The following is a 13,986-nucleotide window of genomic DNA, read 5'->3' on the forward strand; positions in this document are numbered from 1 at the left end:
TGCGGGGAGCCCCTGGGGTGGCTTGCTTTTGTAAGAAAGCAACGTTGCCATGATCATGTTCTCGCATGAACGATGTCTCTGCGTGGGCAGTGTCCAGACACGTAAGACAACGATCGTGGCCGTCAGAAGCGGACAGATAATGACTGCAGCCAGGAATAACACATAAACAGAAAGGCATCTTTAAAAAGACGTTCCGTGTGTGTGCCGCTCTTTTTGTGAATGAAAATATACTCTTTTAGAATATACTTTCTTATTTTCACTCTACTGAAGCGCCCAGGGGCGTTCTCTGCACTCCATGGGTGCACAGGGGGAGAAGCTGCTGAAATGCACCGTAAATCCAGCAGTTTTGAGGTGTGTCTTTGGAGGGAATTGAATTCAGTGCACTGAATACCACTCGGCTCCGAAGAGAAAATCTGAATGAGTGGTTGCATACCAGCTCCTTTTATACCCGTATGTCTGGGTATAATTCTCATTGGCCTTTTTTCAAAAAAGCAGAGGTGTTTGGGGCTCCCAAGAGTGACCCCTAGTGTCACTACATTGACACAATGTCAAGTAAGTGATAGATAGGGAACAAGAAACAAATTATCCATAGTAACATGATTGTATGAGACAAGGTTCATTATTTGCAATAATGGCAGTGCATAGTGACTCTGGTATGTTAAAGGAATAGACTACCCAAAAATTTAAATTCTCTAATTCATTACACACCCTCATACCATCCCAGATGTGTATGACTTTCTGTCTTCTGCAGAACACAAACAAAGATTTTTTTGAAAAATATCTCAACTCTGTAGGTCCTCACAATGCAAGTGAATGGTGACCAGAACTTTGAAGCTCCAAAAATCACATAAATCCAGCATAAAAGTCATCCATATGACCCCAGTGGCTAAATACATGTCTTCAGAAGCAGTAAAATAGGTTTGGGTGAGAAACAGATCAATATATGCTCAGACACATCATCAGTGATGTTACCCGGGGTCATAGGGTGTTTTGGATCTTTTGAACATCATACACCCTCGACCCAGCCAGGGTTGATCAAGCCCCAACTTGTGTCTAAACAGCGTTCTGCCATGGGTCACTCCCCTTGATCCGCAGCCATCGTGATGCCTTCTCACCGGCTTCTGTGATGTTTTTGATGGATCTTCTCTTGTGGGCATCTGTTATGCCCAGTTGACAGAGGGCTTTACAGAGAGACTATCCAGCAAACACTCTGCAGTCTACCTCCATGGCCCAACACTGTGCCAGCCACCCCTAGCTGCAGCACTCCTCAACCAAGCCTTGATACTTGGCTCTCTTCCTATTGTGTGCCTCCTCCATGTGGTCTTCCCAGGGAAAAGTCAGCTCGAGCATGATCACCTTCTTGGATTACTGACAGTAGGATTAGGTCTGGCCTAAGCATGGTCATGCAGATGTTTTCTGGGTATTTCAGCTGTTTTACAAGATCAACACTCAACTGCCATTACCTCGCATTTTCTAGGGTGTCTGTCTGCCTTGCAGGCACACATCTCTTTTACTCCTGCCCTCACCTCCTGCTGGACCATCAGGAGTCTTTCTCTGCCTGTGGCCCTGTTGTAATCGGTCATCTGGAAGCTACCTTACAAACTAACTTACAAGAGGCCATTGTATTATAAAACATACTGTAAGTTTCAGAACTCAAAACTTTCTCCTTACTGCAAAAAAAGAGCATTTGTTGAAACCAAACTGCCAAAACGACTCGTTCTCTACTTTCTCCACTTTGTGATGTCATACTGTGGTATACATTTGCATCTGACCACCTCCACAACAACACATCGATGCCTACTTTACCTTATTAATTCCGTAGCCCTGCCCAGTAGCAGTGAGCAGTGAGATGGCAAGGAGTGAGCAGGTCAGTCAAGAGCAGAGAGCCAATCTTTGAAACAGTGGCCATTTACTGTCAAGTCTTAAAGAGGAAGCAGCACCAAAACCAAGCGTTTCTGACAGAGGGTCAGAATGAGGGTGGAAAATTATCATGTTTTACATATATAGTACTTTTTTTGTGTAAAAAATCAAAAACAAAATTGACTAATTTTATAAGTGAACCTCAAGGAACATATTAAAATATAATAAAATTGTATGTCATGAATACTTTACTGTAAATATTTATCTGTTTCTCACCCACACCTATCATATCGCTTATGAAGATACAGATTTAACCACTGGAATCATATGGATTGCTTTTATGCATCCTTTATGTGCATTGTGTAGAATTTTGTTACCCATTCACTTGCATTGAATGGACCTACAGAGCTGAGATATTCTTCTAAGAATCTTCATTTGTGTTCAGCAGAAGAAAGAAAGTCATACACATCTGGGATGGCATGAGGGTGAGGAAATGATCATCATCATCATAATGGGGTGCTTCTCAATCGGAAGGCTGCAGCCTAGTTAGGCAGTGTCCTTCCTAGACCAGTCCTTCTGCTAGGCTCTTCCTCAGCATTCAGTGCTAAAATGAGATGGTCTAGTAAGTGTGCATTGCTACGTCAAAAAGGTTTCCACCTCCATGGTCACAGCGCGAAAACTTTGAAGAGGGAACAAGTGGCAACAAAGATGACAGATGTAAAATTTGAGCTGATCCTCAACTATCTAGGCTGCAGCCTTCCGATTAAGAGGTACCATTAATCATCAATAATTTTTGGGTGAACTTTCCCTTTAAGACTCTTATAGATGTATTTGCTTTGACCTTTAAATGTTCTTGTTGGGGGTAAGCTCTTTAGTATGTCTTGAAGACAATGTGAAATACTTGTTAGAGCCTGAATAGAACTTTTGCCTGTCAGGGGAAAAAATGAAACACATCCCTAAACAAAACCAGCTTTTTCCGCTGGATTCACAATGTTTCTGTTTGTGTGTGTGTAGAAGTGACTGAGTTTCTTTGCCATACTGAAACAAGATCAGATGGATTTAGCAAACTCATACCATAATGTTTGGGGGAAGGAATGGGCAAAATTCCACACCTGTGTCATTTTAGACATCATTAGATTAAAACCAGTTCCTGAGTAACGAATGGTATTTTTATTTCAGGGGTCCTTCATAAATTCACAGTATGCCCACCTCTTCAGACACTACTACACCACTGTGTGTAATGTATAAAATCATGCAGATATGGGTCAGGAGCTTCAGTGGGCGAAAATGGCTTGTTAATGACAGAGCTCAGAGGAGAATGGCCAGACTGGTCCAAACTGACAGGAAGGTGACAGTAGCCTAAATAACCACACGTTATAACAGTTCTATGCAGAAAAGCATTTCTGAATGTACAACATGTCAAACATTTAGGCGGATGGGCTACAGCAGCAGAAAACCCATCCGGGTACCACTACTGTCAGCTAAGAACAGGAAACTGAGGCTGCAGTGGGCACAGGCTCACCAAAACTGGACAGTAGACAATTGGAAAAACATTGCCTGGTCTGACAAATCTGGATTTCTGCCAAGGTACACCTCGACATGCAAGGTTCGACATATTGTGCATTCTGAGATGCTATTCTGCTCACTACAAATGTACAGAGTGGTTATCTGAGTTACCGTAGCCTTTCTGTTAGCTCGAACCAGTCTGGCCATTCTCCGTTGACCTCTGTAATCAACAAGGCATTTTCGTCCACAGAACTGCCGCTGGTTGTTTTTCGCACCATTCTCTATACACTCTAGAGACAGCTGCGTGTGAAAATCCCAGGAGATCAGCAGTTACAGATATATTCAAACCAGCCTGTCTGGCACCAACAATCATGCCAAGGTCTAAATCACTGAGATCGCATTTTTCCCCATTCTAATGGTTGATGTGAACATGAACTGAAGCTTGTGACCCATATCTGCATGATTTTATACATTACACTGCTGCCACAGGATTGGTTGATTAGATAATCGCATGAATAAGTAGATGTGCAGGTGTACTTATGAGGCGGTGAGTGTATGTATCCTAATGGCATGTCATGTTGTTTAACTGATTACAAAGTTCCCTTAACCACATTTGAATTAAAATGTTTACAAAACAGTGGGAGACATCAGATATGATGAGATTTAACAGACATGTTGGTTAGCATTCATACAGATGCACTGAGACAACTTTCTCCTCTCTTTAGAGAACCACAATGTAAAAAGTGGTAACCTGCAATTGTTATCTTAATGGATAGTTCACCCAAAAATTATAATTCTCTAATTTACTCACCTTTATGCCATCTTAAACTTGTATGACTTTCAAGTGTGAGTAAACAATGAGAGAATTATCATTTATATGTGAACTAACCCTTCAAGGTGCTATTTCTACTTGATCTTTCTCTTAAAATAATTAGTGTTGTTGGTTTAACCTAATGAATACAGGTTGATTCAGTTATGTTAAATAATATTTTGACTTGAATAAAATGAGTTAATTTTGATGTTATCACATAAAGCACATTTATTTTTTCACTGCATTTTTTTTTTTTCCAGAGTATGGTTGATCTGAATATCCAAGACGTAAGAAACATATGAGCAATGTATGAATTCTTATTTTGTAGGACTGCTTCTGTTCTCTCATGTGCACTAAACAGGACACACTAATTGTGGAAATTATTATAGACCAGCAAATATAGACAAAAGCAACAATAAGTAGTAATTAGACCCTGTAATTCTAAGGTCTCAAGTTAAGATCAGCCAATGGCATCAAAATAACCTCCCTTTGTGTTTATTTTTAAAAATAATATTATGAGCTCTCAGTCAGCTCTTAATCATCATTTGTCAATTGGTACAGTCAACGGCACTTCATGTGTCAGTAAGTAAGGAATTAAACTTTGACACCCCCATTGATAGCCCTCTCATAGAGTGGTGGTGCGGGATGTGCAGGTTCCATTTCGAAACACCATGTCGGAGGCTAAGCACTCCTTCGGGAAGTCTCGTGGGCCGCATGTGGGCTGACGCCTTAGTGCCACGGCACAGTAGTCCACCTGCTCAGCATCCAGTCCATTCTCCAGCCAGCGGAAGCAGATGATACGCTGGAAGGACCGACGGAAGTTGTCTGACACAAATCCGTAGAGAATGGGGTTGGCGCTGCTGTTAGCGTAGCTGAGAATGACAAACAGCTGAGTCACCATTGGGTCCGGCGGTTTGTGGAATACGCTGATCAGCTGAACGATGTAGAATGGCATCCAGCAGAGCACAAACACAGCCACCACCAGCAACACCATGCGTGTGATCTTCTTCTCAGAGCGTCTACGTTGTAGCCAGCCTGCCTTTAGTCCCACTGCCCTCATGCGCACCACGATCAAGCAGTAGCACAGGCAGATGGCCGCCACAGGAAGCAAAAAACCCAGTAGGAAGGTATAGACCACAAACGCCTCTGACCATGAGGCCTTGGGCCATAAAAAGTTACAGTCCACGCCACCATCCTGTGCTGGGACTGTGTCTGCAAAGATGATAATTGGCAGAATTACAAGCAACGAAAGTCCCCACACACATACGTTGACCACTTTGGCAACAGTTGGGCGACGGTAGCGAGCGGCCTTGATTGGGTGCACAACAGCAATGTAGCGGTCCACGCTCAGCACAGTTAGGCAGAAGATGCTTGTGAACATGTTAATGCCATCCACACTGAGTACCAAGCGACACATCAGTGAGCCAAAGGGCCAGTGATGGACTGCGGCAGAGGTAGCCAGAAATGGGACGCTCAACATGAAGAGTTCATCCGCAATGGCGAGATTGAGAATGTAGATATTGGTGGCGGTTTTCATCTTGGCGTACCTTAGGATGACATAGATGACCATGGCATTTCCTGTGACACCAACACAGCAGACCAGTGCATAAATGGATGGGATAACGATCTTGCTGGCATCAGGCTCGGGTTCATAATACTCATAGTCGCCAGTAGAGTTGAAGGACAGACCAGCTGAGAACAGAAAGCCCTCACTGCCATTATATCCAGGAAGTTCTGCCATTTTGTATGGGATCAGAAATATATTTTACCAAATATATACCCAAAATATTCCCACACTGGGCCTCTTTATTTATGACTGGTCAATTCAGCTTTCCATTTAAAGTTGTTAGTAAGTCAGACATACTCAGACGAACGCAAATAATAGCCCCCATTGTCTCCAAGCTTTTTTCTGTAAAATTTTCAACCTTCAAGTGTCCTTGAATGAGTTGAGCCAAACCAATAAGGCAGGTCCTTGTTATTGATGCAACAGCCTTAAATGAGTCTCATCTCCTCATGAGAGCTTCAGAACTCAGAACCTCTGAAGTAATCAACTGCAAATTGGAATTCGAAGGCTAAATCATTGCATCTACAGAATTTGAAGTACGAGCATGCCTCTTAAATTCCTAAATTAACACATGCTTGAGAGGGTGCAGGTGTTGAAGGGCATGGCTTATTCTCGGCTGGCGGAAAGCATTCCAGCTCATTAAAAAGAAATTGAGTCTGTGATTTAAAGTATTACTCCATTACTTTATATGTGCTCTTGCCTGAAGATGAATCTCCCAGTGTGATCCACAGCACGTCATAGCATCATCACAAAGAAGAGATGACTGGAGGAGTTTTAGATAAGTAGCATTAAGTTTTCTTTGTCTTACTGATGTTCTCAAGCTCCAGAAGTCAGTAAAACCTATAAACAGAATTGAAGACCATGTTAGTTAAGAGCAAGACACTGAAGGCAAACATAAGGTATCCACACAAGAAATCTGCTATGTACAATGTGAGTTTTTATGGTCAGGATGGGAATGGAATATGGGAATTCATGCAACTTCAGGTGACCTGAGAACACAATACATATTGAGTTCACTGGACAGTATACAGTATCGTAGATACAAAAGGAACATTCTAAATCTTAAGAAAATGTGAGTGGTTCTTACTTGTGCCAAAGTCACAGCAACGATTCTATGGTGTTGTGGGTGGTTGCAGAATTGTTGTTATGCGGATGCTATTAGCAGCGTCCCATATCACATACTGTACTTCAGCATTATTCAATCCCATTTTGTAATATAAGTAGTCTTCTTTTTTGCATTTCAAACAAAAAGAAGAGGACTACATGTACTTCGAGTACTATGATGTACTTTTTTAACCAAAAAAAAATAGTTTTTAATGTTGGACACTTGATGCACTCAGTGGTTGCGGCATGACCGTGATGCTGAATTGACAAAACAATTGTAATTAAAGGTAAATGTGGCAACTAGCGAAACATCTGTTAAGACAGCACGTCTTAATGTGAGTTGAATGCTACCATCACCCCATGGTTTTTGATATGTATGTTATTTGAGATATACTGTAAGTGTTGGACTGGTTGGCTACATGCTTAAGCTAGTGGCAACACATTGCGTGCATTTGAAACGTCACTTCCTACAACTGAAAAACAGCTGAAAAACAGAGAATGCTTCTGTGTGGTACAAAAACATTAGTGCTCCATTTGAGATGATAGTACACTTTGAAAATTCATACACTAGACGGCAGAGTGCGTAGTGCGTCATTTGGGACGTGGCTAATGTGTTTTCAGTGGTATTTTAGCATGTTGCTATGCAGGTAATAGGGTGTACTGGGTGGTTTTCTATTACATTGCTAGGTGGTTTTTAGGGTGTTTGAGGGGTACTAGATGGTTGTTTACTGGCCCAAGTTAAAAGACCCCTCCCGAGTTTTTATGATATTCTGGTCCCTAGATATTTGTGTGACCACCTTTTCAAGGAATAGCACACCTCTCCTTCATAAAGTGCACGATTTGAGGTATCATTAATGTCCATTGCACGAATGGTGTGGCATATTATGCACTAAACTTTTAGGCAGAATATAGAATAAGTATGAGCAATAATAATAGTGATGCTTGCTTTAGCACCACTAAAAATTCCACTTGATTAGAAGTAGTATCATCACAAGCACATTTTACAAAAAAGTCCATCCATGTCTTAGTGTGTGTGCGTGCGTACGTGTCTACATTTATTGTGTGGATTTAAAATGGATTCAGATTTTAGAAGAGAGATTTGTTTGTCACCCCTGTCAATGTGGTGTGTCTCTGTTTGTCTGTTCCTGTACGCTCTCTCAGCCATCCCCCATTCAATTAGAAGACATGAAGACACCAAGACACCTTTGACATCAATCTGTTTGCTCACAAGAAGCAAACATCCTGCTGTAGGACCGGACAATGGCGATGCCAACTAAATGAGAAAGTAATGAAAATAATAAATGGACAGAACAAACAAACTCTCCACCGCCCCACAAACTGAGCTGGGTGGGCCCTGATCATTCAAACGACAAATTCAATATTTAAAATAAATCTGGTCAGCTAATAACACTCGTGGTTAGAATACAAATAGGATTGTGTTTGTATAGTTATACAGCAAAAACAGCTGATATTGAAGAAACTAAAAAGAGGCCGTGAGTAGAATTCTGAAAGCAGAGGACACAGAGGTTGTTTAATAAAGCCAGTCCTCTCTTGCCTGCAGTTCACATTTATTTTTTCAAACAGAGAAAGATAAAGATCTCCTTTTGAGAAGATGGAAGTTCTGCTAAGACAAAATAAGTCTAAGCGCTTAGATTTGTTATTGCTAATAACAACTCCATGGCATATTTTCCTGTCTACAGGATTCTGAGATCCCCAGAACATTTTTAAGTCAAAATAGGTCTTTGTTGAATCTTTGTTAAAATGAATCATTTATACCACACATATGTTTCTCACAAAGGCATTTTCCCAAAGTAAAGATGCTCTCATTTCCTGTTTGTCATTTAATGTGATTTCCAATAAATATGACTTTATTGAAAAGCACATATTTATAGGCATCATAATAACTTATTCCTGGTTACAATGAATTTAGGAAATAGGTTTTATTTAAACAAACAAACATAATCATTTTAGCAAAAGTCCTGAAAGGTCCTGAACATATTATCTGCACAGAAAACCATTAAACTTGTGGTTTAATGAAACATACTTAACCTTGATGTAGCAAATGTAGAAGGCCAGAAACAAATTACTGTACATTTGCTACAAGTCATTTCAGACCAAAGCAGTGCATTCACTGAGATAATCTCCATAAGGGTGCCTGCTGGCATCAGAGTAAAAGCCTTTTAAAAAGCAATGGGTATTTATTCACCATCTGTGATGTGCTCCTCTGGTCATGTATTGTAGAGCAATGTTATAGGGTCTAATGTTATTGTTTACTGGGCCTATTTTATTTTTTATTTTATTGAACACATTTATGTACAGTTTAATGGCATGGTTTATGTTAAGGGGAAAGAAATATATATATATATATATATATATATATATATATATATATATATATATATATATATATATGTAAAAATCACCTGACTTGAGCAATCTGGTAGCAACAACGTCGCGGAAAATCTCGTGAGCGTGCATGGACTGTCGGATTTCCGAGCGATGGACACCAGTTGGGACTGTTATGTGTGAGGTTGAAGCACTTTTTTTCTGTTCTGTGGGTTGTTGGGGATTTTGTGGTTACATCAATGTTGGATATTGGTCTATATAATTTAGCCTTCATACACAATTTTTCTTTGCAGTATGTCACACTTTAATATAGGTAAAATGTTTCTCTCCATGTGGAATGTTAATGGGCTGGGGCACCCTATAAAAAGAAGGAAGGTGGTATCTTTTATTAAGTGTAAAAAAAAATTATATAGTGTTCCTTCAAGAAACTTACCTTTCTCCACAGGAAGCTGAAAAACTTGGCAGGGCATGGGATGGGCATGTGTTTTGTAATGCTGGCTCGAGTAAGAGCAGGGGAGTGATCACATTGAAAAGTAAGCATTTACAATTTAATTATCTCAAACAGATTAAAGATAATATAGGATGAGTCATTATTGTTCTGGCTGAAATATAGGGGCGAAACCTTATTTTGGCTAATATTTATGCACCCAACACTGATGATCAGAACTTTTTTATAGATCTTGAGGGAAATTACAAGTAGCTGGGATCCTTCATGATATGGTCAATCTATTAATCGATCCAGTCCTTGATCATAGTGATACAAAGGTGTGTAGATCAGCCATAACATTAAAACCATTTGCCTAATATTGTGTAGGTCCCACTCGTGCTGCCAAACAGCGCCAACCCGCATCTCAGAATAGCAATCTGGAATTCACAGAATTCCACAGGAATTCATAGAATTGGAAAAGAGTATTAAAAGTGCTGAAACAGAGCTGAAGCGTTGAATGTCATCTAATTGTCTTAGAGAGTTGACTCAGCTAAAGTGTAGGTAAAATACTATTTTGTCACAGAAGGTAGAGTTTTGGTTATTCAGGGCAAGACAGACATACTTTGAGTTGGAAAACTCTTGCCAGATACATAAAACAGAGAGACTGTTTTTACACCATTCCTTTAGTGAAGTCTTCTGTAGGCAATATATTTACTTCTGCCACAGATATTAATAAAAGCCTTTAAAGAATTCTATTTCGATCTTTATAGCTCCAAGTCTATGTCTACCAGTAAGGATATTAGCAACTTCGTAGAGCCATTAGAACTCCCTAAATTGACGAGTGATCAAAAAGACTTTCTTGACTCAGATATTACATTGGAGGAGCCTGTTGAGGTAATTAAAGCCTTGCCAACAGGTAAGGCTCCAGGGCCAGATGGTTTTGCCACAAAACTTTTAGATCTTATGTTACAGAACTGGCTCCACTGATGTTAGAAGTTTACACAGAGTCATTACAGAAAGGTGTACAACCACCAACCATGACGCAAGACCTGATCAGTCTAATTCAGGAAAAAGATAAAGACCCAAATGAGTGTAAAAGTTATCGTCCAATTTCCCTGATCCAGTTAGATGTAAAAATGTGAGTAATTACATCTATTATACATATGCAGTAGATCAAGTGCGGTTTATTTGTGGTTATAGTTCGTCTGATAATTTTATATGTTTTATAAATATTATCTGGTCAGTATCGAATGATCTGACCCCGATCGCTGCCATTTCACTTGATGGCGAGAAGGCATTTGATAGGGTGGAATGGGACCATCTTTTTAAGATTTTGGAAATTTATGGGTTTGGGAAGACTTTAATTGGGTGGATTAAAGCTGCATTGGGTGCTTTTTTGGTTAAAAATGAACAAATTGCTATTATTGATTGAATACATCAGTGTTCAAAACAATGTCCTTACCGTCCCCTGATTCACTACGGTAAGCCTAGAAAAATAATATGTATTTTGAACTGTCGGGTTCAATTTGCCGTGAAATCGCTGGCTTATGACATTCATCCTAGCATCATTACGTCATGTCCACACACACAGGAAAGAAGTACCGGCTGTCTCATGTTCCAGCTGGAGAAACTAACTACGCTGTTCAACTCAGTTCAGTCACACTCACACAGTTCAGGACAGCATCGTTGCAGTCTAGATGGATGTTTATCTGTTAGCCATTTGGCAAAGTTGTTTACCTGCTATAATGCTGGATATGTTTTCTGGTAGGGTTGTTGAAGCTTTTACTGCTTGTCATGCTTTTATGAATTGAACATTACTCATGTGTTAACCGATCACGATGTATCTATGTTGTCCGGTGAAGTTACTGTGACATGTTTAATATGTATGACTTCTGAAACTGACTTCTTGTAATTGTTATATTGCATATTTAGGTGTATTATTTTTACGTTTAATACAGTAGATTTGATCCCCATCATTATTGAATCCTCGTTTTATGTTTTTAGTTTACAGTGTTATTGTGTGCATACTATTGTTGTAACTGAGTCTAGACAATATAGTATAAAAATAATAAAGTCTTCTATTGAACTCGTATCAGCCATATCATGAGTTTAACCTCTTAAATTGAAAAATGTAGTATAATTCAAACATTAAAAGTAGATAAAACACTTGAATAATCATATTAATATATACTGGTGGTGGCTGAGGAGAGTCCCCTGTTCTCTATTTAAAAGTGCTTTGAGTGTAGTGTCAGAAAAGCAATTTAAGTGTAAAATTAATTCAAATAAGACTGTTGTTTGTCTTCATCAAAGCAAATAATATTTTAATTTCAAATGTTTCATTGTATAACATAATATCAATATGAAAATAGCACGTTATGACTCCGGCTCCAGTCATGATCACACACAGGCGATGTCCAGTTAAGCTCAAATCGGGAGATTCATCCGCCAGAAGAGCAGTGCCAGAACACCACTGACGTAATGTATTCTTCCGCAAATTGCTTGCAATTTTAAGTTTCAACTGCAGATATCACTAGAGAGCACAAAGTTTCGTAATGCAGCTTTAAGTTTCTTTATAACAACCGTTAGCGGCAGTGCAAACTAATGGATTAAATTCAGATTTGTTTTCTCTTGGTAGGGGAACCCGGTAAGGCTGTCCTCTCTCCCCTTTATTGTTCTGTCTTGCCCTGGAACCATTAGCAGCCGCAATAAGAAAAGAGGATGATTTTTCTGGCATTGTTGCAGGATGTGTGGTGCATAAACTTCTATTTTACATAGATGATATATTATTATTTGTCTCCGACCCTAGTAGATCTATGCCTAGCCTTCATCTAATTATTAATTATTTCTCCAAATTTTCAGGATACAGGGTGAATTGGTCTAAATCGGAAGTTCTTGCTCTGACAGCATATTGCCCTGCCACAGCTTTCCAACCTGGCATCTTTCAATGGCCCAAGCAAGGCATTAGTTATATAGGCATTTAATTTCCAGGAAATTTGAGAGACTCAGTTAGTTCATTTTGACCCATTAATGAAAAGGTTCTCGTGTTATGTGGATAGGTGGGCTTCACTACATTTTTCTATGACAGATCAATGTTATAAAAATGAATTGTATCCCCAAATACAATTATCTACTATAGTCTCTCCTTCTAGAAGTTCCTCTTTCTCATTTTAAACAATTTGATAGAATATCTAAGTCTTTTATATGGAATGGTAAACAACCTCGGTTCCATTTCAGTAAGTTACATAGACCAATTGACAAAGGAGGTTTAGGCCTCCCCAAAAGTTTGTTTTATTACCATGCAATTAGTCTCAGACACCTGGTCCATTGGTCTCTTCCACCTGAGAGAGCCCCTCCCTGGTACTACATTGAACAAGCGGCCCTTGCCCCAATCTCACCATTGCAAAGTCTTTCTATCAAACTGCCTAGAGAAGTAAAAATGCATCCCATTATTTCACACTTACATTTGGTATGGAGGAAGATTTCCTGTATGTTCAGTTTTGATACTTACCTAAATGTTTCCTCAAGCATATGGCTGAACCCCAAATTGTGTATTAACAAGTCCCCCTTTAGCTGGAAATAATGGATGGAGAGGGGTGTTGCTACACTTGGTGACCTTTATGAAAACGGAGCCTTGAGATCATTTGAAAATATAACACAGCAATTTGGGATTTCTAGGTCTCAATTTTTCAGGTATTTACAGTTGCACCATGTACTTTGTACTAAATTTGGGGGTAGTACACAGCCCCCTAAAGCTGCAGACACCCTCTGTATGGTGCTCATGGACTTTGGAAAAGGGCATGAAGCATCAGTGTATTATTCCTCATTGATTCAGTCTTGGTGACGGGGCCTCCCTCTAGATTGTTTAGGCTTGGTTTAAAAGACACACCTACCCACTGGCAATGTCAGGATGGAGACATAGCCCATGCTCTGTGGTGTTGCGCTAAAATTCAAGAATTCTGGGTAAGAATGCAGAATTTTATCTGTGAGGTTTTATATAGTCAAATTTCATTCTGCCCCAGACTATGCATATTGTGTAATGGGGCAGTTATTAAAGTAGGTGACAAATAAACAAAAAGCTGGGTCCAAACTAGTATAATGATTGGTAGACAGATCATTCTTAGAGGATGGAAGTCAATTGGCGCTCCCTCATTTCAAGAATGGTTCATCGATTTGGCCAGGGTGGCGGCATTTGAAAAGATGTCATATAAGCAGCTTGGCAGATTGGACGCGTATGGTAAGAAACAGGACAGGTATTTGTTCTTTCTGGAAGGCTGTCAGTGAGGACCATGTGGAGAGAGACAAAATTGTGGTAGTAATTGTGGATTATTTTCTTTGTGGAATTCTTTCTTTTCTCTAATATTTGTTGAT

At 39.7% G+C, this 13,986-nt stretch overlaps 1 protein-coding gene across 1 annotated transcript; it reads right to left on the reverse strand.

The window, feature by feature from the left end:
- Positions 1-4,802: 4,802 nt before the first annotated feature.
- LOC127452886 (somatostatin receptor type 1-like) lies at positions 4,803-5,918 on the reverse strand. Its single transcript, XM_051718767.1, has one exon. The coding sequence runs from the start codon at positions 5,916-5,918 to the stop codon at positions 4,803-4,805; it is 1,116 nt and encodes a 371-aa protein (XP_051574727.1).
- Between the last annotated feature and the right edge of the window lie 8,068 nt (positions 5,919-13,986).

Source organism: Myxocyprinus asiaticus, chromosome 1, assembly GCF_019703515.2.
Source record: "Myxocyprinus asiaticus isolate MX2 ecotype Aquarium Trade chromosome 1, UBuf_Myxa_2, whole genome shotgun sequence".
NCBI lineage: Eukaryota > Metazoa > Chordata > Actinopteri > Cypriniformes > Catostomidae > Myxocyprinus > Myxocyprinus asiaticus.

Coding starts and splice junctions, on each gene's coding strand:
- LOC127452886 (XM_051718767.1), bottom strand. CDS start 5,918: ATGGCAGAACTTCCTGGATATAATGGCAGTGAGGGCTTTCTGTTCTCA.